Source organism: Rhipicephalus sanguineus, chromosome 3 (assembly GCF_013339695.2).
Source record: "Rhipicephalus sanguineus isolate Rsan-2018 chromosome 3, BIME_Rsan_1.4, whole genome shotgun sequence".
NCBI lineage: Eukaryota > Metazoa > Arthropoda > Arachnida > Ixodida > Ixodidae > Rhipicephalus > Rhipicephalus sanguineus.
In genome coordinates, this window is record NC_051178.1 from 7,323,211 (window position 1) to 7,350,868 (window position 27,658).

Sequence of the window (27,658 nt, forward strand, 5' to 3'; positions counted from 1 at the left end):
AGGCGGAGGCCCTTAGGTGCAATTTGGTGAGATAAATATTTGCTTAATTGTTCCGCATGTTTTTCGTATTGCACCCGTTTCTCAATAGCTTTCCTAATCGAGAGAAATGACTGGGACCATGCGTGTTTGAGACCGGCCGTACCGTTTGCGCCCTTGTGTCAATTGGAAGTCGCCGCCTTGGTCGTCGCCACGTACGTCCTCCTGGTGTTGTAGCGCCGCGCTGGCGGGAGCGGTGATGTTGTGACTGCTAGGGCCCTGGGTGGCTCTGTGTGCTCCACGGCAGTCCGTTGTTGAGTGGGCTGATGACCGGAGTTGGGCGTGCAAGGGGCTGGCGCTGCTCTCCATGCCGCTGAACTCCTTCGGAGCTGAACTCTGGTGTGTTGAGCCAGCAGCGCGACTCCCTTGAAGCTCGCGTGTAGGCCATCTGCAGCCAGGAAACGTCTCAGTGGGAGGGCTGAGAATCCATGTTCCACGTAGAAAACGCCGGCTCCCAACATCCCGCAGTGGCAAAGACGACGGGCCTCTTTGTTGAAACGCTGCACTTCCAATTGAACCAGGACACGAAGCGCCAGTTCGAGTCGCGAAGTCGGCGATTCGGTGCACGGGGTAGTGGCAGGCTTATGTGCACCGTTGTAATATCCGAGCGCACCTGTCTCACTCGTCGCAACGCTTCCCTCAACGAGTCCAGTGATTTCGAACATCCGGTTTTCACGATGTCAGTGGTGCCAACATGAAGTTCCAACGTTTCGGCCGGACCCCGGCCGAAACGTTGGAACAATAAAAGTTTTCGTACGTTCGTTCGCTCAAGCCAAGTTATATATATATATATATATATATATATATATAAGACACAAACAAAAATAAATCAGAAGAAAAAAATCTCTGAAAGACGGCAGCAATGTCGAGGCCACAAAGAACAGTAATTCAGGAAACCTTTCCGACGCGCGGAACCGAACGGGCGACCTCTGGCTTCGCAGCGCGTGGCGTTAGACGGCTAGGCCACGAAGAGTGCCGTCTTTCAGCGTGCTAACTGCGAGCTATTTACATACACCATTTACTTCAGCATGCTTTCTTTGTCACCACCGAGAGGGCGCTCAGTGCGCGCGGGGCGCGCTTTAAAGATCGTCGCCCCGCTCCTGCGCCGTTGCACTTCGCCCTACAGACCACGCCTTCGTGCGCTTATCTCGAGGAAAGAAGGGGGCGGCCGGGGAGGTAGGGTGGAGCGGGGGGTTGTATGTCTTGTGCTTTTCCCGCGAGTCTTTCAAAGCCAATAAATAATCATGTAGGTCTATGACGCACGCATATGGAAATGAGTGCTACACTGTCAACAGGACAATAAATGGGGCTAGTTCGTTCAATTTTATATTTCCTAAGAAAGTGCTGTTTTATAATCACAAACAAACCAAATAAGACCAGACGAGAGATTTCCAGGAGTAAGCAATTTTCTATTTATTTTCTTTACTCGGCATGACGATAGGATCTCTTGTGCGGCACTGTCGTGGTGGTACAGTTGCTGTACTTGAAACCTGCAAGAGAGAGTTAAATTTAGTAAAACAATTAAATATAGTGCACAATAAACCTCAGTTGTTTGTAGCGCTATGTCCTCGTGCCCTTCTTGCCTTCTCGTGTTTTCGTGGGCTAAATCTTCTATAAGTTAAATTTAGATTGGCACTGAAGCATACAGCTTAGCGCAACACGTGAACATATATTGCAATTTATTATTGATGCCCTTTTTTGGAAACAGTGACATAATATTTACCATTTTATCTGAATAATCCATCTCTATTCAATGTCCAACTGCATAGCCTTGGCTTCATGCTGTTTTGATCAGAAACATACGAAAACAAGCGGCCATATATTACTTCAGAAGTTGAGAAGCGTGAAAAGCTGGGCCGGTTGGTTCATGTTTAGGTGCGAGGAAACCAGCGAATCTCAAAAACAAGGACGAAGAAGAAGGCACATTCACGCACACACCATCGCCGGAAGCTACTTCAGAAGGCTGTGGTTTCATGAATAGGCGAGCTGTCATAGACAGACCAATTAGCTCGGTCAGCTTCTGTGATGTAATGCTGCAAACAATGTCCTTTCGCAACTCACATTTTACTCTATGTATAACTCCTGCATGCATCAGCTATCACAGAGCTATTTGCAGCTAATGCTCATCTTGTGCAAGGTGATGTTTAGCTATAGACAAGTGAAATGTGGAACTGTCTTGATGATACAGCTACACAAGTGCTAAATTCTAGAGAGAAGAATCATAACATGGTGATTTCTGTAGCAACCTACAATATATTTTACCGATATGCATGCTGTAACATGTTACGCATCATTTCTACAAATATTTCAAAAACAAAGCATTACAGAAAGCAAGTCAAAGAATTTTCTATTGTTATTACCCCTGATGACTTTTACATATTATTCGACAGCCAAAGGTATATTCATCAGGTAGCTTGAAGAGGTGACAAAAGTTTTATGAAAATGGAAATATTTTGTCCCGGTTCCATGCCTTAGAGTACACAATTACGATGTTAGCTACCAAATATTGCATAGTTATGAAATTGGTCACTTGTCTTTCACAAACAACAAAAAAATACCACATTGGAATGCGTTGGTACTTGTTGAACATCTTGACAGGATAGCACAGCTACTCAAGGAAAGAGCACAAATCAATGCTGAGCTCACAAGTAACTTTTTATTGCGATAGCAATTATATATATATATATATATATATATATATATATATATATATATATATATATATATATATATATATTATATATATATATATATATATATATATATAGAAGTCCCAAAGAAGAATGATTCAGAAAAATGATTCCGAAGCTCGGAATCCAACCAGCAACCTCTCGCTCCGCAGCGCGTGGCGCTAGCCATTACGCCACAAAGAGCAGACCCTTCAGGTAGCTAACGGCGAGCGTTATATACACACCCTTTACCGCTGGCAGGACTCTGAGACGGCAGGCGCTTATAAGCGTTTCTTAATTACCAGCGAGATAGCGCGAGGAGCGCAACGGGCGTAGGGAGCCTTCATGTGCCTGCCTCCGTGCCTTCGACGGCTCGCTTCTACTAATAATTGCGCAGGGAGAAACTTGCCCTTCCGCTGTCTGCTCGCGTGGTATACTCGCGGACAATTTTTCTTGGCAATGAAAAGAAAGCTACAGGGCGGATCGTCTGCACATGTACTGCTACGCGAAGTAGTCCGGTTTGGCGCGCGTCTCGTAACGCCGTGGAAAGTGATGTCTAGAGTTGCATTTCGACGCAAACGCTGCTTAGCGTCTAAGGTACGGGTAAAAAGCGCGACTTTTTCACACACACAAAAACGCAAAGTGACAACGTATAAAGTAAAAAAAAAAATCATATATCTCGCTTGTGAGCGCTGCGTTCCGTCTCAAAAAGCTGCACATAAAAAATTGAGTATTTTATATATCTCATGCAGAAAATACGGACCCAATTGTGGGACTGCATTCATTAGCGGCAGGATACGTGCATTGTAGCTCTGTAGCCTTCGCTTCATTGCCAAGAATAGTTGTCCGCGAGTATTCGCAATGCCCACGAACTATAGGTGGCACGCTGTGCGATTCAAGATGGCGGCCAGAGGCGGGTCAACCCGTTTGTTAGCATAGGAACAGATAGGACGTGCAAACTCACGGCCCGTGCCACTTTCACCGGATGAAGTCATGAGCTGCCCTGAAATGAATATGAGACCAAAATACTTTCCCAAACCATGGAAAGTGCTCACCACCTAATTATTTGCTGCGGTGTGAAAGGTTACATTTCAGTTCCGTTACCGTGCATCAACGATGCTTTGCGAAATCCTGTGCGAGCTACAGAAAACTGCACGAACTAGAATTGACGTATGAACTGAACGGCATTCTGATGTACGAACCGAGCCTGCCTGACGGATTTGTCGCAGAAGTAGGCCTTCAGCGAGTAGCGTCATCGCTGCTGCACGGGACCGCATGTTTAACGTGGAGATGGTTTGCAAACATATTACGCCGTCGTCATTACTTGCAGAGTCAGGAACGCGGAGAGACTTCTTCAACGGAACACAAGCATTTAACATCCCGTTTAGTAGCGCTTGTATCACAGCCATGCTCAGACCCCAGCCGTGTGCATTCACTTCACTCGCATGTTGCAGGTTCGATCAACACGACCGAAACATGAATATCAAAAAGAATGCACACGTATGCTTTTCGCAACGTCGAATAATTCGACGTAGCGAAACATTTGTCGAACAAGAATGCCGTTCGGAAGGTACCGGTGAAGTACAGAAGTTAGCCGAGAGGCGTGGATTGTGGCCGTTACTGCACGATTCATCGCTCTAACCATTTCGTTTCGCTGATCAAGCTCGAGCGTGTTGGCTGCATGCGGCGCTCCATAATATCCACAATAATTCCGCTACATGCAATGCAGAAGAAAAACGATCCTTTTATTTTGAAAGGATACTACATGTTATATACAGTCAAAGTGACTTACGAGCGTGAGAGAACATTTACGCACGAGGGGACGTGAAGTGCAACTCGCGTCAGTTAGCAGCTGATCGTTCATCGTCGCTGTCACTCTCGGTGCTTTCACAACCTTCTACGTCCAGTGAAAAATCCTCGTCGTCAAGATGGTTCCTTTTAACATCACTGCTGAAAGCAATCTGAAGAATTTCCTCCACCGAACGACTTCGACCACTCCGCGTTACCATGTTTACAATTAGGAATTATAGACAGACGTCTGGGCTCGGAGAACATTTCGCTGATTTCGCTCTCAAACCGGTCAACAAGCAAATCGCTTGCAGTGTGCTGCCACCTATCAACAAACACACAAAAACAAGCGGCGCAGCGCTGGCGGTGAAATCAACACTGGTGAAGCACGGCATTGAGAGCGTTCGCTCCACGAAAGGCGTGGAGCGGACGCGTCCACGAATGACTAAAACGTCGCTCGCACGATTCGTAACAGCGCTTTCCTGACTAAAGATAGACGCCCTAAAATGTATATCGCCAACTTGAGATCGCTCACTTATAGAAGAGCACATCGCGAGCCCGCGCAACCTCCCGCGTACAATGTTATGGGATTCATGCACTGCAAAAAACACTGACGAATTCTATATGCAAGTAAAACGGCGTGAGTTTCAACTGAAAATGTCAGACGATAACACTGAACTAACCTACGTGGCTACAGAAAACCTCGCAAAGCTGAAATGTGTACTTACACTGTGGGCTATCATTGAAAGCGCGAGTTGCCACGTACTTTCACGAAAACTTCGCGTCTCGCAAGAACGAATCAGATTTCTCGTGTCACGGAGGGCCCGGTTTGTTCACTGATGCAGGGAACATGCAAAGTCGTACTGTTCCTTTCTTGCCAACGCTTTAACACTGAGGCTAGCACAGCCGAACAAGGAAGCGACTGTATGGAAAAATGAGGTTTTCAGTCGATTTTGGCCTCCTGCGCTAGTGTTGTTCCCTCTCTTTGTCCGTGTGTCAGTCTGCGCTAGGAGGAGGAGGTGTCATAAAAGGCAACACTACCCTAGCAAAAATCCCAATAGAAAATTTTATTGGTCACATACATAATTTGTATTGGTTCTATGTATCCTCTATTTGATTTCTATGAGACCTTTATAATGCAAATAGAGGTGTGAATTGGTCTCATAAGATGGAGGCTATCAGTCCTATTGGCCAATAAGCATGTGGCTTATCGGGTGTATATGGCCCGGCCGAGTTAATTCTATTGGCTGGTGTGTATTGGTATGTGACCAATACACACCAACAAAAGTTGGACAAATACAGAATTTTTCAAATAACATCACATTTATTTGCTGGTGTACTTCAAAATTATTTTACATAATGAGCATGCAATATGTGAGAAATCACCAAATTGAGCAACACAAGTAAAGACAGTTAACAAACAGGCAGATTTAACAAAGTACAATTTGCGTCATGATCGATACACAAGAGAAATAGTAGTGAAGAACAATATTAAGAAAAAAATCTATTATAACGAAAATATATAATTATGTAGGCACAATTTCACTCTAGTTCATAATGAATTGTAGGCAGTGCCAATTTAAAACCTGCAAGTTCATGAAGATCACTAAAAATACTGCTATAAATGCAAAAATTAGAAATTGTTAAGGTGACTAAAGCCTGCTGAATTTTGTACTTTAGTTAACATTCAATGCTGAGGCACATCCCCTCATTATTCACAAAACTAACGCAGTCAAAACATATCAAAGCTCACAAAACGTTATATAGCAAGTGAAATGAACCTCTTTTTACACATGTGAATTGTAAAAGCACTACAGAAATAAATGAAAGCATTTCCTTAGTTTGCTACTAGACCAACCCTTTACAAAACACTTCTCTTCAATCCCGTTCCCACATATTCGGCATATCCGCCACAAACTGCTGACTGCCAACTGTCAATAAAACAGAAACTCTGTTAACTTCATGTGGAAAAAGCACTACCTTTTGAGCTGCTTGTTTACACACATACATGTGAGGCAAATTTTTATACATTTGACAGTCCATGCGTGTGCATATCAAAACACAAGTGCCGTCCAACAGCTGTAAGGCTTTTACCAAGGCATAATGTTGTCCGTCTATGCTGCTGAAGACACAGTTGCTAGTCTTTTTGGCACGCCTGTAATTTGTAGCATGAATGCGCTGGCTGTGGACCTCCGCACGTTGGTAGCTTGTCACTGAATTGGGTACATAGCCAAGTCGTTGAATACAAGCTACCTGTTCGTCCTGTTGAAGTGTTTCCAACACTATTCCCTTTCCAAGCAGCCTGGGTCCCATGTTATCATCAGCAGCTGCAGGTGGTGGCATCAACTCTTTGCACAGCACTTTTGCACATTCACTAAGTTGAAGTGTATTTGCAAGCTTTGCAATTTGAGCTTTCATTACAAAGCGCTCAAGAACTTGCTTAGGGACACCATTTGCATCAGATATGAGTCGCAGTAAAAACCCATTGCCCGACTCAAAAATGAATGTTGAGTGTGACCACAAGGGACCCAGCTCCAAAACGCTATTTGGAAGGTGCAGCAATTGATGTACGTTAAACGTCATTGCTGCTTCACTGTAGAGCTCCTGAGCGCGGATAACAAAGCTTGAAATGCCGTCCATAGCTTTGCAGACATCTTCCTTGACAACAGCATCCTTCAGTAGAAGATAAACAGAAGACACAAGTAAAGACAGATGCTCATGATACGTATCAGGCAAAATGCCATCCAGGCATGGCACAGCGTAGAAGAGAAGCCACCACTTCCACTCGCTAGCTTTCCAAAGTGCTCTCTCCTCAATAGCACGTGGTAGTCTTGTTACCCACTGTGGTGGTGTCATGCCAAGAAGCCTGAAGTTCACCTGTCGCACAGTAGAGGGCTCACCAATATATGCAGCAGATCTTGGTGCTCCAAACCAGGCCTCGGCCAGCTGCTTACAAACTCCTTCCAGGACACAGTGCATATAGTCAGGAGAAACACTCCAGACAAGGTCAAAGTTATGCAGGCGGGCAAGAGGAGAGTGCCCTTTGAATCCGCGAGACAGCCCTCCAGTTGATGCTGCAAGCTGCATGTCCTTTCTTACGGTGCTGTCTGTCCGTGCTGTTGGCAGTGCTCCACTGACTGGGTACTTCACAGTGCCTAAAAAAAACATGTACAGGGGATAACAAAGCTTGAAATGCCATCCATAGCTTTGCAGACATCTTCCTTGACAACAGCATCCTTCAGTAGAATATAAAGAGCAGACACAAGTAAAGACATGTGTTAATGTGACCAGTTAAAATGTGACCTCAACAGTAAGTGCAGTTACACAGATGAAATTTCAGGAGCTGTCAGTGTGAGCTAATTACTGCTATCATGCATTTTACGGACTATGATTAACATATTTTAATTGGACAAGCAAATAAGGCCATTTGCTGCTGCTCTATTGGACATATGCATACAATAAAATGCATCAGGCTGTCCAAATACGTTTTATGACTGCAACATATTTTGCAGGTGTGATAGATGCTCGCAACACTCAAGAGATATGTTTTAATATACTTACGACCAACAAGGGCACCCTTATGGTGGCAGTAGCTGCATCCGTAGTACCCATTGAACTGCTTCATGTTGAGCACAGCAGCCCTTGCAGGAGCGTCAACACAACAGCAGACTGCCCGTATTCTGGACTTGAAAACTTGTCCATCACATTCCCAGTTTACCGTTACTGGCTCATTGATGGCGTCGGCAAATACTTGAAGAAATGGCTGCATTTTCGGGTGGCCCTTTCCGAAATAAAGTCCACAGAGTAAGACATGGCTCCACCGCACTGCGACAGGAAGTTCATTTATAACTGCCTGTATAGGCCACAGTGTGCATTTGCTGCTCTTGAATACTCTGGCACCATCGGTGTTAAAAGTAAGGGAGAGGTCCCACCAAGATGCGTCCTTCCTCAGGTGCTTGTAAAGCCTTCCATCACTGACGTCCCTCAATGGGACATTGCTGCTCTGGGAGGCACTGTCTGCCTGCACCTTCTTCAATGAGTTTAGAAGGGCATTTGCCACCTTTGGGTCGGAGAGGTGCACCTCTATCTGTTTTTTTATGCTCACAGTCGTGAACACATTGCTTGAACTGTTAGCATTGCAAGATGGGCAGCTGTACTCTTTTGCACCTTCTTCATTAGGGACAATTTTCCCACAATGCTCACAGTAGAAGTGGTCTGTGAGCATGTCTTCTTTCCACTTCTTCCACACCTTACGGATAAGATACTGCGACGTGGGCAGCACAGACTTGCCCAAAAAAAGATTAATTACTGAAACTAACTTTTCCATATGCACCCAGTTCAGGCCGACGGATGCAGAATAGGCCATTAAAATGAGCATGGCGTCTCTGACAGTCAAATCGACGTTTGGGAGGCGTTCATCAGAAAACATATTGCAGAATTCTTCTGCGTCACCTTGTTGCGCGCTTTCAGCATCAGCGTCGTCATTGCATTCACCACTAGTTTCGAAGGCATGCGCGTCGCTGCTGGGGTCGTGACGTATTCTGCTGTCACTGCTATTTTCTGATTCACTGCCAAAAAGAGCAGTCTCACTTTGCGAGTCTCCTGAAGAGTTGCACACTGCGGTATCATTTTCCGTCTCGTCGCGAGATGTGGAGGCAGCTATATGCGATCCGTGCTGTGGGTCGCAGCACTTGTTGCTCGAGGTCCGCAGCAAGTCACTGACGGTGTTTGTTCCGCTTGCACACTGCTTCAGATTTATGTCTTGATATCGCAGCGTGGTTCGCGGAACTACACAAAGTTGCCCCGGCTCCAGATAGCGTTTTCGTTTCCTCGCGCGAGGGTGCACGGAGTTGGCAGCTTCAGCTTCAGTGACAGCGGTAGAAGGGCTAGCTTCGCTGGCGTCGGCGGAATCTTCAGCATCATCCATGGCAGCCAGAATGATTGAAACGGATTCACAGACACACCACAGCAGTAGCCGAAAACAAAATCACAGATCCACCGAGCAAGACAATTTTGCTTGGCCTGGCTTGACTTAGCCGGTGGCTTATATGTGTTTTGGGGGCGCAGCATGTGCGCGTGCAGCTGCCCGCCGAGCGTAGTAGACCACTAAAGCAATTTTTTTATTAATATTCCGAAAATTTTTATTGCTTAATTGATATCATTTATTTCCTAAATTTAGCTTAGAAACGCGTATTTACAAAAAAATACACAAACGGAGCCGTGCTTGTCGGCGTCGTTAGCAGCAGCAACGGCGGCCGGATTGGCATCGGCAGCATCACTGCTGAGCGCGCATGTGCAAAATATTAGCAATGACTTGGTTCATTTGTGCCTCACGTGTACTCGTGTCTATACGGTTTCGTGCCATCATCCTTTGTCATCGTCTCATCCTCGTGTCTGTTCACGCTGTCATGTACGCGTACGTACGCTTCCGCGATGACAATCATCGAGCTGTTGTTGAGACAACAGACTTTCGTAACTTCAACCCTAAACACAAGGATGACTTTGAGAACAAATGGTACGAAGTCTTCTGGCAAGATGAGGTCCAAAGTGATTACTTCAAAGCACAAGTTGTGCGCCTGTACGGTAAGTAATCTTTACTTCTGGGAGCGTTAGATCTGTTCTCAGTGCTTCAATACTGCATGCAGCCTCAAGAGAAGATGCTGAGAAGCGCGGCAAGAGAGTGCCCATACCGCCACCTCCCTCGGACGACAGCGACGCGAGCTCGAGTGATGAGTGGGAACCAAAGGTACTTATACTTTTAACTCGAACCCTCTAGACGACGATGTGGCCAGATCGAGTGCCCTGTTGCCCTAGGAGCATGTTTTTGGATGGGTTCACGACGCTCCAATGCATATTCATGGCGTACAATTGCCATAGTTGTGCGTCAAAAGTAACACGAGGGAAATAGCTTTGTTGGTAACACGTTGAAAGATGCCGCAGCGAGGAAATAGAACAAAGGCAACCGATAGGACACGCTTTATCTTTTGCTTGCACCCCTGTGGAAAATGCTTCATTGATCTTAATGATCCTTGTGACACGCTGACCGATGAAAACTACTTCATCTGAATTTGATATTAACACATTGTGGGCACCAAGACTACTGTCGCGTTTTCTTTTTTTTTCCTTTCCACTCGCGTGCTGTCGATCAACAAAGCAAACGTCGAAGGGCAGCTAGGTAATAGAAGAAATGCCACTGCTCTCTCATTATGTTGTGCTGGATGACGAGTGCGTGCTCGGGCACGTGTTTCGTAATTTATAAAGATGCGGGCTGATTGTCCATAGCATGCACGCGTAGTACATACTTCAAGACATCTCTAATCATAGTAATAAGTTGCAGAGTTTTTAGCCTGAGAAATCTAACGATGGATGGTGATTTATTTCTTCGCTTTCTTTTTTGCAATCATTATGGTCCCTTTCTTAGATGAGCAGTTTGGTCAATGTAACTGTTTTTGTATGTGCAGGCCATCAAGAAACCACTGCACAGCATGCAAGAGGAGCGCTTCAAAAAAAGAAACCTGCAACTTCTGTGTGCCAAGGATGAGGATGAATTAGAGAACCTGAGGGAGGAAAACAAACGACTGCATGAGCGCATTGCGATGCTGGAAAAGGCACTGTGCAGCAAAATTTTTGAAACAGGTGTAGTTTCATATTTTTCACTCACTGGTTTAATTGCATGGTTCAATCAGCAGGAAGCATTGTGTGCATAATAGAATGTGCACTTCGTATAGTGCTTCGTTTCAAGAGCAGTCATCCTTCATGTGCACAACTTGAGCTTCATGGACCTTCTCTATGCAGAACAAATGCGGTGCAGCAAGGTTGGCACATTCCCAGAGAGCAGAGAAGTTCAGCGCACCGCAGCAGTCGCAAACACAGTCCTTTCTAGAGTGCCCAACACTCCAGAAAAAAGTGACAAAGAATTCCCAGATGAAGTGCTGGTGCCACCTTCACCTGAAGATGGTGCAGTGATGTGCAAGAAAAAAGCTCCCGAGGAGGGAAATTTGGTGCCCTTTGCAACTGTTGGCACTGAGGTACGTATGTCATAGTTTGGTTTGTTTGCAGTGAATCTCTCAGCAGTAAGGGATAAACAGCGTGGTTTTGCTATGCATTATTTATTTCAGGTGTTCCTGGGAAACGGAGTTGAAATTTCAAGGGCAGCCTTCAATCATCTGATGAGCCGTCCTAAGGACAGTATCTTTGTGCGGGAAGCATCAGTTGCAATTTTTTCGACTGCGGGACTTCTTGGTCGCAGCGTAACAGGCTCGGTGTCTAACCGCACAAAAAGAGACCCCAAGCCAGCATTGGATAGCCTCAAGTATGAAGCACTCAGTGGTATGTGCTGATTCTGTGCATTTCATTGAGGTGTACGCTTTTTCCGTAATCCTATGTTGTGTATATTTAGTGTCGTAGTATGAAATACCACAACCATGTGAGCATGAATGGCTGTACATGGCAATTAAGGTATAGCTAAGTGAACACTAGCTTTCTCTGTGCAACAGTTTAGTGAGAAGCAAAAAAAAAGGGTGAAGGAGAGATGACTACAGCAGCTAACTAGCTTTTACTCGTGTGCAGTATAGGCCTGACATGTTTCCGCAGTAATTGCACTTCTCTTTCTTCTTGTGAGTCTTAATTTGTAGATGGGTTATATAACAGAAGTCTCCAACACTGAGTGTGGGAGTTTAATATGTAGTCTGTCATTTTTTCCTCCAGATTTCTTCAAGCACTACCTGCAGCAGCATTGTGCAGGGGCTGAACTACAGCTGCGGCACCGCGCCTTACGCAAAATCCTCGCTATGAAGATTGCTGATGTCACCAAAGGACAGATCTTGAAGTCGCAATAAATCTTGTCAACATTATTTATTCTGATGTTTCTATATGGCTAGTGCACCAGCAACCTCTTTAAATAGCACATGCCAACAGGCCTATAGGTCCATATTGGTCTATAGGTCTATAGTGCCAAATATGCCTATTGGTATTTGGACCAATAAGCCTATTTGTCCAAATAGGTCTATAGGTCCGAATAGGTCTATAGGTGTCAATAATCAAATAGCCTATTGGTTTTTTCTATTGGTCTTTTTTGCTAGGGTAGAACCCCGGACGACGTATCCCGCAGTGTCATAAGCGGAGTTCTACCCAGCACGAGCGAAGAAGAACTCAAGGCTGGTCTCCACGCACCGGCACGGTACACAATTCTCCACGCCCGTATGCTGGGGCAATCGTCTGCGGCGGTGACCTTTTTACAAGGACCACACGTTCCTTATTACGTCCGTTTCCACAGTCTTGACTTTCGATGCAGACCCTATCGAAAATCGGTGCAATATTGCAAGACCTGCGGCAACACGGGACACCGTCAGGATGTCTGCTCAGTCTGCGCTAGAAAAAGTTATTACGTTGCCCGCCATCCCTCCTTAACTCTGTGCAAGGAGCGTGGTCGTTCCACTGCCCCTTTCTAGTTCACATCCGGTGAAAACGGAAGCGGCTAGGTTAGCCGCAACAAGGCCGAAGCCAAGCCGATTCCACTTCCCATCTGGCTTCACGAAAAAAGCGCCACTATGGTGGCTAGGAGAGGTGTCAGCATCGGCGCGCCGGAGAGGGAGGAATTCATCCAGATGCGGCGGCGCTGCTGTCGGCTCCGAGATGCCCGCCCTCGCGCCCGCAGCAGCCGCTTTTCATTGCAACATTTCACGCTACCATGCGGATTGTAACAAAGGTTAGCAGGCACATTTCTGGCGGCTCGCTGCAAAGCGTGTATTGGCACTGAAAACTAATGTTTTCAATTTACTTCCTTGTATATCAGCTACGTTTGCCACTCGCACCCCGAAGTGCTGGAAGATAGGGAATCAAATGAATGACTTGCCGTGAGCTTGAAACCAAAACAACTTCCGTGCAGTTTTCACTTTGATGCCACAGCGTTCTACGTGATGTCTCAATGGAGGTAAGGGTATCAGCAACCATACTTGAATGCGTTATTTTTAGAACTTGCGCATCGAAAACAAAGGTTTATTTGGACAAGCAAGACATTTATTTTGACACGCTCTTACAATTTAACGCGAAAAACACCATAAAAATATACAAAACATATGCATTAAGGTTGGAGAGAAGTGCAAGTTATACAAAACTCAGCTAAAGCAAGTGAATAAGGCAACTAAAAAGAACAGTCAATATACAATGCCACATGGACACCCTAGCAAAAATTCCCAATAGAAAACCAATAGCCTATTGGTTTATGAAACCAATAGGCTATACCGCAGCGGTGGCTACATGGTTGAGCGTCCGCTTCCCAGCCAACCATCAATATTTAGAGGATGTCCACAAATGGTCTGAATATCCTATGTTATTTGTGGATATTCAATGGATATTGGGTGAACATCTCTATTTAAATATCAAAAAGTGGATATTCATAAAATATTCGTGAACATTGTTTCACTAACATGCACAAGAGAGCTCAGCATCAGGAAGCCCGAGATATTTAGCGTATATAAAAAGTTCACTCGCTTTGTTCCAATACACCATGGTGGTGACACTCATTATTGGAACTGCTGTTATGGCCTCTGTGATGCTGTTGAGGCAATTTTTCAAATTCCAGATTAACCCAGCGAACATGCTTTCCTTCATACACTACTCGTTGAGCATCTATTTTACCCGTATTTATGTTAGCTGTGTCATCAGTGGTGTTAATACACATTTGTATATATGCATTAATTATATTTGCGGGCTACCAATGCACAACGCCACCATGAAAACTATATATATATATATATATATATATATATATATATATATATATATATATATATATATATATATATATATATATATATATATATATATATATATATATATATATATATATATATATATGTGTGCGCGTCCCCCGAGGCTTTTGCTATATTACGTACAATAACTTTGCCTATAAACCCAGGCGAAAATTTGAAGTGGGATTTGAAGTGGTCCAAAGTGGTCCCACTTGCTGCCACGAGGTTTTCAAAGTAGTACCACTTGGTTTTAAGTGGCCACTGAAGTGGTACCACTTGCTTTCAAGCGCCCATTAAAACAGCACCACTTGGACGGCAACTGGTCTCACTGGGAAAAAAAAACGTACTTTAATTCTACCGCTGGAGTAGACGTGCGCCAGACCGACACGGCGTTACGAATATTACTGTTGTAGACTTCCAACGAGGTGCCTGCTCATACTGAACCGTTGTGCGAATAACTCGTGTTTAAAACATAGTCACTTCCCTACGAAAAGGAGCCTTTTTTAAGCATTCGCCATTATCCGCCACGACCTAACAGCAATGAACTCTGCTAGCTCCGACTGCTTTTTTCATAATGCCGCCATGTCTGCTCCGTCTGTTTGCAGATGAGTAGGGGTAGCCCTAGTCCCGTATATTTGTTTTTATGTTTTCATGCGCTAATGCTAAATAAAAACCTATTTCATAATATTATTACTAAATAAATAATGTTGTGCTTTTTATTTAGAGCTGAAAGTGTTACTAACAGCGCTCTAATATATTGTAAAACTTATTAAGGCACCACAGTTTCGTACAACACATGGCGACTCGTCGCGGGGCTTTCTTCTAGTGTGTATCCGTTATTGCAGCGAGTTTTGTAGAGGGACCCGTCTAACATTACCATGAAATAGTTGGTATTCTTGGTCAGATTTATCTGTGGAAAGTGTTACACGTAATGACCAGCACGTTTGAGCGGTTTTTGCGGCTGTACTGGCGGTATCTTGGATTCATCAGCGCTGGTCGAACTACACCGATTTCCTCAGCAATAATTCTTCCATAAGGAGGTAAGTGTTACATTAATACATTTCAAGTATAAGTGAACGTTTATCCCGAATGTTCGTGGGCTTTATTAAGCATGGTACCGTATTGTATAGTCCTGTATGCGATGTCTATGTATGCGCGAAGTACAGCGCTCAGCGATTGGAATGCGGTAGTCAGCCGGCATGGCGCCTGGCGCTTTCTTACACGACCGTTGAGCGCTGAGGACACTGATATACTACTAGTTAAGGTATATATGAAAGGAAAAGCCCTGCTTCCGCACTGTGACAACGTTTGACTATCAGGCGAAAACCCAGCATGCACTGATGACTCAAAAAAGCACCAGCTGTCATGCGTTTCTGTTGAACATTCCAAGTACATGGATGAATGAATGATTGGATGGATGGATTCTATGAGCGTCCCATTATAACGGGGTGGCGACCTGTGCGCCCAAGCTAAACAAAGAACTTCTTTGCTATTTTTAATTTGGCCTATTGCCTTGTCTAGTTCAGTTAAATAAAAGTCCATGAATTCGCAGCACAACTTTCTGTACCCTACGGCAAAGTGACCTTAGTTTCACCACTATTTATTTTTGTCATTTCTCCCTACTTTTGCTTCATCAATCCTCTAAACGTATATTACTTACTTCTATCGTAGATCTGTTTACCTTTCTATGGTTGTTTCTGAAACCCAAGACTTCATGTAGGTGAGTGCCCAAACATAAACCCAGGTGAATATATTTACATTCAATTAAAACATGCTGCCTTGTTTCCTATAGCTTCTCTACAGCATGTACATTTTTCTTCTTTACTGAATCTCGCTTTATAACTACGCGTTCTAAGGCAACCCGACCTCACTTCAAATAGTAAAGCACTTCCCCTTAAATTATCATAAAATGCTTCCCTCCTTATTTCGTCTTGCCCTTTCGCTAGGTACTCAAAATATTTCTTGTTTTCCATCGCTACTATCCAATAAATCTTTTTCGCCTCTATGACTTTTCACCTTACGTCTTATGTTGTCATATCGCTTACACTGCCGGCTGGCGAGTCTCCTTGTTTTTCCTCCACTGTGAGTCAACACTCATCGTATACAAATACTGGAGACTTTCTTTGCCCATTTTCCTTAGCCTCTCTTTGAACCTCATTTCACCCTGCGCTTCTGTCACTTCAATCCTTGACCATCACATATTGCCCTTTACAGCCTCATTTTTCGTCTTCCCGTGAGTGCCCAACTCGAGGTGTCCCACAGTCCTTTGATGCATATCAAGTCCTGATTGCACCTCTGACTTCATACACACCACTGAGTTCCCATTACACCTTTCCACGAACCTCAAAGTACCTCGTACCTATTGTATCCCCATAACGTTCTGTGCTTCATTATTGCAGCATTCCTCTTTCCATTTATGGTGGTGGATTTTCGTGATGCTTTCTGTATCACCCTCAATAATACACTGAGGTACTTGTATTCTCTTACCGTCGGTATTTCCTGGACCTGTATTGATGCGACCGGATTATTGGTATCGTCCATTATTATCAATCTACATTTTGTTACACTAAATCCTAGTTCTACACCTTCACCTTCCCTTCCGCATGTGTCTTAATTTCATGTGCTGTTTTACAAGTTACAATGAGCTGTATATCATCGCGGTTATCCGCGAATAAGACAATATCCTTATAACATAAACCTGGAAGCTGCTGCTCTTGAGTCACGCTCACCTGTTATTGTGGCATATGGAAACCAGTGTTGTTTCATTCTCACTTTTTTCCATCCGCACCATGTATAACATGAATAACAGCTGAGACAGCGGACATTCCTGCCTCAGCCTTTTGCTTATATCAATGTTCTCTTTGCTACTTATTCTTTCTCATTCCATGCAGACTATGATTTCTCGGTGTATCTTCCTCAGAAGCTTATACGGTCATTACGTATGCCAGCTTCTTTTAATATAGTCCTTAAGATTTCCTAATTAACGTTTTGATGCACCCCAGAGATGTCTAGAAAAGCTACGTTTAATAATCTGTTTCATATTCTAATAGATATTTCTCTACACTGTGTAAGAACAAATAGGTTATCCTCTAAACGCCTGCCGATTTGGAATACGCTCTGAAGTTGCTCCAAAATACCGTTATCTTCTACCCATGTTTATATTTTTTGTTTCATTGCTCGCATTGTCAACCTTTATGATACCGATGTAATGGCCAGTCATCTACGTGAGCAAATGTTATTTTTCTCTGCCTTGCCTTGATAAATTAAGTGCTGCATGGTTTGTGTAAGCACCCCCCAATGCTGTGCAATACGGTCATGTCTAATGGTGCACATCTGCCCATGCAGCAAACAATAGTAAATACGTACAAGTTAACTTATTTTAAGTCTATTAAAAGTAGCTTAAGATGTACATTGATAACCGTTTCATGGTTCATCTAGCCAACCAAGTGGGCTGAAGGCACACCTTAAACTGTGCATGTCCTTTGCAAAACGGGCTAAGGGCCATTATGGCTTTTGCTAGAAATGTGTTTGATGTGTTTATTGTTTTACTTTTAACTTACTACGCATAAATATTTCTTTCAGGTGGCGTACAGGAACATGTGCAAACACATTCTACATCCCAAGATATGTTGCTGGAAGCGTTCAATAAATGCTGTTAAGTTTCACCATCATACTACTTTTGCTGTGCACTGTTCACTGGACCAGCAGGTCCTGTGATTGATAAAGTAGGAACCACGTGACATGCAATAGCAGCCAGCTAACATCTGTGCGAGATCTGGCCAGTCTGAATTGTACTCGGTACAAACATTCGTTGAGGGATTTCCAGTTGGAAACAAGATTCTAACTGGAAATTATTCCACGGGGGTGGGGGGGAACGGGGCAAGTGGGACCACTTCAAGTGGTTTCACTCGCTGGAAATTTTTGCCTCGGAAAGCAATCATATCGAGTAAAAGTCTTATTTTGTAGCATATGGTGCAATTGCGTGGGTCCATGCACCTAAAAATAAATGCCATTTGATATATAAATGTTATCTGTGGAACTGCTGTGGACAACCTATGGATGTTCACTTTTGTGAAAATGGACGTCCTCTAAATATTGTACTAATATTGCCAATATCATATCAATATTGTGTGTGGAACTGCTGTGGACATTCTATGGATGTCCACTCTGTTCAAAATGGACATCCTCTGAATATTTTATAAATATTAAATTAACTTTTGTGGACATCCTCTGAAGATTAAATATCTCATGGTTGATATTTATGGAATGTCCACTGGATGTGAGATGGTTGGCTGGGTTCCGATGCGGGAGGTACCGGGTTCGATACCCAGTGCCGACCGGGAACCCACCGGTTTTTCTAAAGGGGTAGAGGAGTACACCTACCTGGCGCTCGGTTGTTAATGGGTACTCATCTCGAAAGGTGGCCCCATAAGGTTCTGCAAAGACCCCTGGGCGCACCTTAACCCACCACAGCTTTGGTGAAATAGTTGAGCATCCGCCTCTGCTGTGGGAGGCAGAGAATTGCTGCCGCCGGGTACCTACCGGTAAAATAGGGACAAGCGCACTTCCGGCCTGGTGCTCGGCAGAACGAAGTTCAAAGTCGCTTGGGAGGGCACCCACCCTGTGGGAAATTGGCGGCATGGGACCGCGAGACCTAAAAATAAGGTCACCCTCTTTTTTTTTTTTTTTTTTTTTTTTTGCACCTATAAGAACCAATAGACCAATAGGTGTTTCATAAACCAATAGGCTATTGGTTTTCTATTGGGAATTTTTGCTAGGGTGTCCATGTGGCATTGTATATTGGTTCCTATAGGTCTATTGGTTCCTATAGGTCTATTGGTTCTTATAGGTCTATTGGTTCTTATAGGTCTATTGGTTCTGTATAGGTCTATTTGTTTTGTATTTGCATATTTGAATTATATTAGCCTATTGGTAATGTATTAGTTTTGTATCTGTCTATTTGCCATTCATTAGCCCATCACAAATGGTCTTGCATAAATGCGTCGTTGGTGTCAGTTTTCATGCAGAAGGCCCACAATGCGGCAGCGCCCCTGCAATGATAATCACAGTGGATGAATGAGGCATATGTTCAAATATATTCTCATAATCAAAACTACAAGTGCTTCTTCTGGCCCTTGATGATGTTGGCGATCTTGCGGGCGACTATTTTGCCAAGGCAACTATGTCTTGTGTCAATTTCTTCTGGACTGCCTCATCCGCACTCGAGGAAGTGCCTGAAAGATTCTGTAAATAAACAGAGCCATCAAATCAGAAAACAGTAACACATATTTAATTAAAGTTTATACCTTTGAAGCAATGTATAGAAAGTAGGTGGCACAGTGAGAAATTATCTAGACCTTCATTCACTGCACATGTTCACAATGTTGCACGAGCTGAACTATAGCAAAAAACTGAGTGAAATATCACACACCCAACTGTGGCTTATTGCGTGAAAGAAAACAGTATATCGGCAAAATTTTGCGGCAAAAAAGGAAGGAAAAGAAAGGGGCAAATTTTTTTTTTTAAACTAAGCAGCGCCTTATCCCGTTTACACGCTTGCGTCCTGTGTTTTTTGAGCTGTACCCAAGAATGAACTGCAAACTCGTCCTTAAATTACAGCAAACTCAATAATCACTTACTATCTGTGACGTGCTCTTTTTCACGATGGTGGTGCGACTATCATACCTAGAGCATGCCACTAAATCTCAACTTAAAGATGGCATGAAATAAATTAAGCTAGGGTAGATTCACGATGAGGCAACAGTAATATGTAAGACTGTAGTAAAGGCAGCCTAGATTCCATATCGTTGCAAGCCCAACACAGCAGTCAGGCTGCAATGAGTTGGATATAACACAGGTGCTGCATGTTACGTGCTTATGCAATTAAGCCAACAACATTAATAAATCGCACCAGTGTAGTACATATGCTATGCACATTTTGTATAATGAATTATCATGTGGCCTTCATGTGGTTCTTGTGACATTATGTCGAACAAGTATGATAAGCCGATTGGCGCGCACTACAACACACAAACCGCATCGACTAGAGCGTTTTACTATGAGGCGATAAACGCGTTTTCGGCTCAACATGCACGTTGTAAATACTTACAAAGGGCTTGCGAGACTCCAACTACACTCACGAGCAGGGCGCCTGTCCTTTACCTCTAATCTATGCTACGTTTTTTTGTGCATACTGACAAACAAAAAAACAAACTGCAATAATATATGCGCTCAATCATTCAACTTCTATTAGAGCGTGTGGACTTGCAATTGAGGCATCGCTGGTCTCGCTGTCATCAAATACCGGAGACAAAGGACGAGGGACTTGTTTTCCTGACCTTTCGGCTTCGTCCCAAGTTTGGATACAAAAAGAAAGCTGATATCAAATAAATACTAAATAGGAGTAAATACCATGCCCACTCAACTCACCAAACAATCCGAGCACATGGGCCTTGAAGTATATCCTTGTTGCTCGTCTTGCCATTATTCTTGGTGCCACTTTGTAGAGTCGAAATCGGTCGAAATCCAAGACATTTATGGTTCAGAACGTCTCCATCTGGTGCACGCTGAACACAGTCATCACGTTATCGTCGCGGAAGCACACTAAAGCAAACACCGTGTAAGCAGGCTTACGTGAAGCATCGAGATCACACAAAGAGCGCGCTAAGGCGACAGACACAGAACGTTTTGGCTTAGCTTGGCTGCAGGCTGGGCTTGTCTTCGTATCGGCCGAGCGTGGATGGCGCGTCAAACGCACGGTTGGTCGCGTTTGCAGATCCACAATTCTTTCTCCTGTGTCTTTACAGCACTACCTATATTGCTTAGCATAAATAGTTATTAACTTTGCATATTATCCAAAGCTTCTCTTTAAGCTTAGCACATGGCTTAGCCTGCTTAACCAAGGAACGTGTAAAAAAAAAATGTTCAAACATGCAGCGTCGCCACGCCGCGGACCGTCTCACTTTTTTTTTTTTTGTCACCTGGCTGCTTCTATGCCGGTTGTGATCTCATGGCGGTTTCTTTATTATTATTCTGTGGTGTCTGTGTTGTCGATTCCTTCGCAAGTTCTTCTTTAGCGTGTTTTACTATAGTGCCCGTTTACCGCACGGCAGGTACGGAGACACCGTACCGCCGTGGTTGACACGCAGCCTTTTTATAACTTTTTTAGTCGCGCGAGTTGCTAACTGCGCACGGTGTCTCATGGTGCACGATTAAGCTCAATCGGGATCAGACTTATCAAAAGTGAATTGATCTCGTCTGCAGCTTGCGTATAATAGCCAATCATGATCAAGAAATTTGATCGGGATCGGGTCCGACGCGCTCAATCAGTCATAATATGTTATAAACAGCTACCAATAGGCGGTAGCTGTTTGAACAACAAAACTTCTGTTGGCCTTATATATCTTCTGTTAGTACATCAAGAAACCAATAGAAGTACTTATTTGACCAATACAACTTCTATTGGTCCAATAAGACACCAAAAGGCAGCCCCTATTTGACCAATACAACTTCTATTGGTCCAATAAGACACCAGTAGGCAGCACCTATTTGACCAATACAACTTATATTGGTCCAATAAGACACCAATAGGTGATGGCTATTGGTATCTATCGGTACCAATAGAAGTCTTATACAACCAATACAGCTCCAATAGATGTCCTATAGAACCAATAGCGATTTTCTATTGGACCAATAGAAAATCCTATTGGTATTTTTGCTAGGACATATACACATCACATTGAGATTCGATTGTCAAACACAGATGCTTTCTCTGCAATAGCCGTGAGCACTTCTTTATTAAAGCCAAAACCACTTTTCTATTTACATACATAAGTACGCAGGCACGAAGGGTACGCTTACGAATGTGCCCGTAAAGACGCGGGCTTTTCATATGCATCACAATGCACTGAAGGATCCACTCTTGCTGAAATTTCATCCCATTTGTTTTCCTCCTCTTCGATGCTTCAAAGCATTCACGTACCTGCACTTACTGCTTTTTTTGTAGGCTTTGTAACTTTTCTTCAAAACTAGAGCTGCTTTCTTCGTTGTCCTGTTTTATCTTTTCTGTAGTATCGCTCAACTTTGCAATGCTGTGCTTTTGCCGTCGCAGCTGCGCATTTTTTCGCGTCAGCTTCTGTGTGAGGTTAGCTCTTGCCTGAGAGCTTACGAAGGCACTTGCACTGCAAGTATCGGCTTCTATGTTGGGCTGTCCCACAACACGTCAGGCTGTGCAGTTTCCCTCCATGGCAGGGGCGTAGCCAGGGTGGGATTGGGAGGGGGGTTGAAACCCCCTCCCCGAAATTTTTCGATTTTGCATGTGCATATGTACACGCACACATACAAACGCACGAACGAACATACGAAAAGGATGGTTGACCTTCCCTTGTTTGCGGGCCGAAACATACCCCGCATTGCATCCAGGTGCAAAGCAGTGTCTTTGTTGTTTACACATCACTGTGGCATGGTCACATCGGTACGTACCGATCCCGAACAAGTTCAAATCGGCACACCGCAGATGTTGCGACAACACGTGCAAGCGACGAAACGTGCGGCGCCGGCGGTCGGCGGGTGCTCTCGACAGATCTCAGTACCGACGTGCGCGCCGCCCCGCGCCGGCACGAAATACCAGCACGCCTCCTCCACGGCCGGTCTAGGGGCGCTCGCTCGCTCCTTCCCTTACGGCCTGAGCAGCCGCCGGGAGTACAATGGAACTTTTTCTAGGGAGCGACTAAATGATGATGATAACTGTGGCCTTGCCCTTTGTAACGGGCGATCAACGAGCATATACAGCCCGGATCTGACCTTTAAAAGGAAAAAGATCTATTCGTCTGCACTTTCGGGAGGAGCTGGCGGATTTCTACCAAAACATGCCCGTGTTGCCAGACCACTTTTTGGTGCTGTCCCTAGGAAATTCCAAGCGAGATGTACCTAGCCTAGTCCCGTGGTTCTACGTGCGTGCGAGACGTTGATCATGCGATTTAACCATGGAAATGCAGATGGCTTGATTTAATGGACACACGAATTAAGGTGCATACTCGTTGCTTTCTTTGGGAAGGGCCACTATTTGACTATATAAGGGGCACGCAGTTCGCAAGGAGGGGGAGTCAGTTTTGTTTCAGCTCAATGAGATCACTGCGCAGGCATAGCCACACAGTGCATTAGGTTTCATTTTTGTGTTAACCTTGCTGGCGTATCAAGCGCATTAGTTTACGAAGCTAGTTCTTTTTGGACGACGAAATTTGAGACATGATCGGAACAGCTAGCGTGCTATATATTCATATGAGCTGCTGTTTGAGCCTTGTTTTGTGGTTCCAGAAAAGCCAGCTTTTCCCAAAAGGTGCCTTAGAAAAACGTTTAGCTCCAATTATTCCGTGATAGTCACCGAATAATCAATATTATTGCTTGTTTTAAACGAATGCTTGTGGCGATCGAGCCACCACGCGAACGATCGAGCGCCACGCCGAAGCCGGCCTCCCTACTTGGAGCACAGTATGTGTGTACTAGGCGCAGCGATGCAGATTGCTTATTTTCTCATCAGATCAGTGGAGTTCCCGGTGCCTACCGAACACATCGTGGTGATGGATCTAGGCCATCCTCAACCGATATATGTCGCATATGCATGCATGGCTCCCATCGCATGCGTGCGGTATCAAGCCGCGATATATGGAACACCACTGTGAATAACTTTTTTTGCCTAGCTGTTGTTTATGAAATATTTTTTTTTCATTGCTGTGCTTTTCACATATCCTATCATCAGTGAAAAGAACATCTCCTAAATATCATATAATGAAAAAAAAAATGTACGCCAGGAAAATCAATGCTCCTCACCACATAATGCTTCGCTGAACCGACCAATGTGTTACAAATGCACACTGTCGGCTAAGTGTATATACAGTAAAACTCGCATACATCGGAATCAAAGGGCATCACTAAATAGTTCGATATACCCGTAATTAAAAATGCATAAAATGCCTGTCTGAAGCTTAAATATAGTTGGTACATGTCTTGATATATACTGAGTATGTGCAACTCAATGAAACGAAGATTGTGCTGCACATACTCAGTATATATCAATAAATATTCATGCGTCTCAGACTGTCCCTCGAGACAATTGTTCGTTCTAAAGCTGCTGTGAAGCCGTTAAAGCTTTCCCATTACTTATTTTTCATCAACCTGCTCGTGTGAAACGTGTACGTATCGGACCAGACACTTTGCGCCACTGAAGCAACCTGGCGATACATCTTTCCGGCAACTATATAATTGCAGCCACAGGTAGCAAGCTTCACAGCGTGGCATTTAGTTTTCGCCGCATGACACCCCTGTGTAGCGGTAAAACATACAAAGCAATTCCTTCATTGTGGAGCGCAAAGAAATCTGTGCTGCGCACGCCGCCCATGTTTTGACTCGTACCCTGCTTGTTTACGCCATGCTTGCACTGTCCCTTGGATTCAACGCACTATATATTATAATTTACATTATAAATACGCGCTACAAGATGACAGATTCACTATAGTCAGCTTTATGGCATTGCAGCTGTGTTATGCCACAAAGCATGTACTGTGCATCGACGATTCGCTGTGCAGCGAAGCCCACCAGCAGAGAAATCGTAACGGCCACATACTTTACCTGATGCTTTGTCTTCTTTAATACAAAAAAGGCTCCCACGCAGTCTCCAGTCACCGTACGAGCACCCAAACGTCTAATAAATGCGCAAGTGCATAGCAAAGGTTTCTTCAATTCTTCTACCTGGCAAACGAATTAGCAGCAACCTTTACATTAGAGAACAGACCAAGCCACTTCTTGGAATAGCTTGGAATAGTGTCATGGAGAAACTTAATTATGCCAACAGAGATTATTACAAGACACCAATGAATCAGGTGGTCTGAAGCGTGATCGCACAATTGCTGCACAATTGCGACGAGGCGCCGCTACGGATGTCTACTTCAAGCGCCAGCTGCTACATTTCAGGTCAAATAATAAATGCGCAGATGATGGGTTTGTTAGCGCTGCTGACAGTCTTAACAATCTGTATAAATTCAAGCGAACACTCGCGACGTAACATAAAGCAGGGCATACACGGACATTTTAACGCAACGCACGCTCTCGAGTGCCTCAAGTTTCACCTCACTTGAAGACCGTCGGACACATCGGATTCGAAGGGGATCGCGAAATAATTCGATATATCCATTATCGCAAATCGAAAATACACCTGTAAGCTTTAATATTCACACGTCTCGGACAGTCCCATGAGATGACTGATTCCTTTAAGTTGCTTCGAAGCCGTAAATGTTTTATTAACCACTTTGCGGCAGCGAACCCTTCTCGGCCACGAAGGGCTAGAGCTTCACAGCGTGACGTTTAGTTTTCTTCGCATAACGCCACTGTGCAGCGGTGAAGCTTAGCAAGGCAAATCCCTCATTCTGGAGCGCACTGAGTTATACCAGGCGCTTACGTCGGAACACCACTGATACCTTGAAGAGTGAACTTGTTGGCTAGTTGGTTCAACATACCTTAAGGGAGCAGCGCGAAAGACAGGGACAGAAAGGCCCACATACACCCACACGTAGCGCAGTATGTGTGGTTGTATGTGTGCCTTTTCTTTCGCGCTTCATCCAAACTGACAGCAGAGTCGATGACGTCGTAATTGAGGCTGCTGATAGTCTTAGCAATCTCAGTCACTTCTAAGCGAACACTCGCGAGGTAACACAACGAAGCATGACACAGATACACAAAATCTTTAAAGAAGACACGCCATCAAGTAACTTCAAGTTTCAACTCGGCCTCTCGTTGCTCTCGTCAACTTGACTAGGGAATTTCTGGGTACACCACGGCGCTAGTTTTGCTCGGCAGCACAAGGTAGCCAACATGAAAAATGCTTACACCGCTAATATTGGGCGATGTTAAGGTGGCTTTTTAGTCTCGTGCCTTTTTCTATACAGTCACGACGGCGCGCTCCGCGTGAGGGCGTCGCGAGCCAACCGCCCAAAGCGCGTTTCGCCGCATGCGCTTCGTGTTTTAAACCAGCGGTGCCCGGCCAATTTCTCGTGCTAATTACTTCTTTCGGTTGTAGCAAGCGGTGAAGGAAGTACAGGTGCGTGTGGGGACATTCTGCCTTTCTCGGCACTCGGCAATAGAAGACGCACACACAGCGCTACTAGCAACAACAATATTTTTTAAGACCCGACCACCTTATATTCCATGGAGGCGAAAATGCCTGAGGCCCGTGTGCTTAGATTTAGGTGCACGTTAGAGAACCCCAGCTGCCACAGCAGAGCATGTTTGGTGAGCCACGCATATTTACAACGTCACAGAGGGGAGCCGTCACAGCTGCTTTGACCTACATTGTCACGGAAAAGGCGCTACCTTCAAAAGACATGGGCATTCGCGACGAAAACATTGAAGAAGCGGCGGTGCCTATTCCGGAAGATGTTATTGAGGAACTTGAAGCTCTGCGAGAACCTCCTCGCAAACCACCGAACTCTGTTGCCTATTCAGGCTTGGTGCATGTAGGTGGTTACATTGCCAAACTCATCACTGATGTCGGTTGCGAAACATGCGCCATGCTAGTGACGACAAACAAAACGAGCAGTCCTTTGTATCATATTCTCCGTCAGCAAGAAGCCTATGATCCACACTACACAAAGCCGGAGTTACTCTCAATGCTGGATACAATTGTGACGTTCTTCGAGAAAGCAGTCAAATATCTTCCTCGAACGAAAATCCTCGAGACTCTGCAATTGACTGTTGAGCCATACCTTGAAGATTCGCCACTTCTCGACTGTACGGAAGGTGTGGACAAGAGTCACGCGAGAGTGCTGGCTCATATTATTTCTGAGAAGTTTCTCCGGATTCTTCTTATTAACTACACGAAAAAGTTAACAGATCAGAATGACAGGCCTTCCGGTTTTATTCACAAGCCCACGGGGAAGCATATCAGGCTGTGACAGACTTGACTCCTTTAAACTGTGATCGTCACTACAGTGTTTTACCAGCAGTGATCTTTTTCAGTTCTCCATGCGCATATTGTTGTAGTACCAAGGAAAACATTCTGTTTCCCATTGACAGTATTCTCTGAAAGTTTTTTATGCTTCCCCTTCGTCTTCAGCGTGGCCGTCCCCATTATGCAGTGACTTTCACTTTTTTGAAGTATTTGTTTCAATATTAAAGCACGAATTAAGATGCCTCCAACAAAAAATGTGCAATTTTGTTATTTTCAAGTACAGCGACGGCCGGCACATACATTTGAAATAAATATTTCCTAAACCATGATTAAACCGTTTCCTCAACCAAATGCAATGTTCATCCTCTTACTTACTCTCGAAGTTCCAGAAACCAAAAAAAAAAAAACAAGGCTGTGTTATAACCGCGTCGATGCTTTGCCGAGCAACAGAGGCGGGCTGAGCGGCCTGCGCC

At 44.4% G+C, this 27,658-nt stretch overlaps 1 protein-coding gene and 1 long non-coding RNA gene across 2 annotated transcripts; one reads left to right on the forward strand and one right to left on the reverse strand.

Annotated features, from left to right (window-relative positions):
- Positions 1 to 247: 247 nt before the first annotated feature.
- Positions 248 to 9,435, reverse strand: LOC119384784 (uncharacterized). The gene is made up of 3 exons (XM_049413124.1): positions 8,055 to 9,435; positions 6,747 to 7,648; positions 248 to 424 (listed from the first exon to the last, which is right to left on the reverse strand). The coding sequence occupies exons 1-3, from the start codon at positions 9,418 to 9,420 to the stop codon at positions 248 to 250; spliced, it is 2,445 nt and encodes an 814-aa protein (XP_049269081.1). The 5' UTR covers positions 9,421 to 9,435.
- Positions 9,436 to 14,962: 5,527 nt separating this feature from the next.
- LOC119386431 (uncharacterized) lies at positions 14,963 to 18,536 on the forward strand. Its single transcript, XR_005182253.2, has 3 exons — positions 14,963 to 15,285; positions 15,917 to 15,965; positions 17,828 to 18,536. It is a non-coding gene; the product is annotated as an uncharacterized LOC119386431 (long non-coding RNA).
- Positions 18,537 to 27,658: the final 9,122 nt, after the last annotated feature.

Bases quoted from the DNA above. Each gene is read 5' to 3' on its own strand.
- LOC119384784 (XM_049413124.1), bottom strand. From the start codon at position 9,420: ATGGATGATGCTGAAGATTCCGCCGACGCCAGCGAAGCTAGCCCTTCT. The intron at 7,649-8,054 runs GTAAGTATATTA...TGTTTTTTTTAG, and splicing joins TAAGGGTGCCCTTGTTGGTC to GCACTGTGAAGTACCCAGTC. The intron at 425-6,746 runs GTAGCTTGTATT...TCCTGGCTGCAG, and splicing joins CACTTCAACAGGACGAACAG to ATGGCCTACACGCGAGCTTC.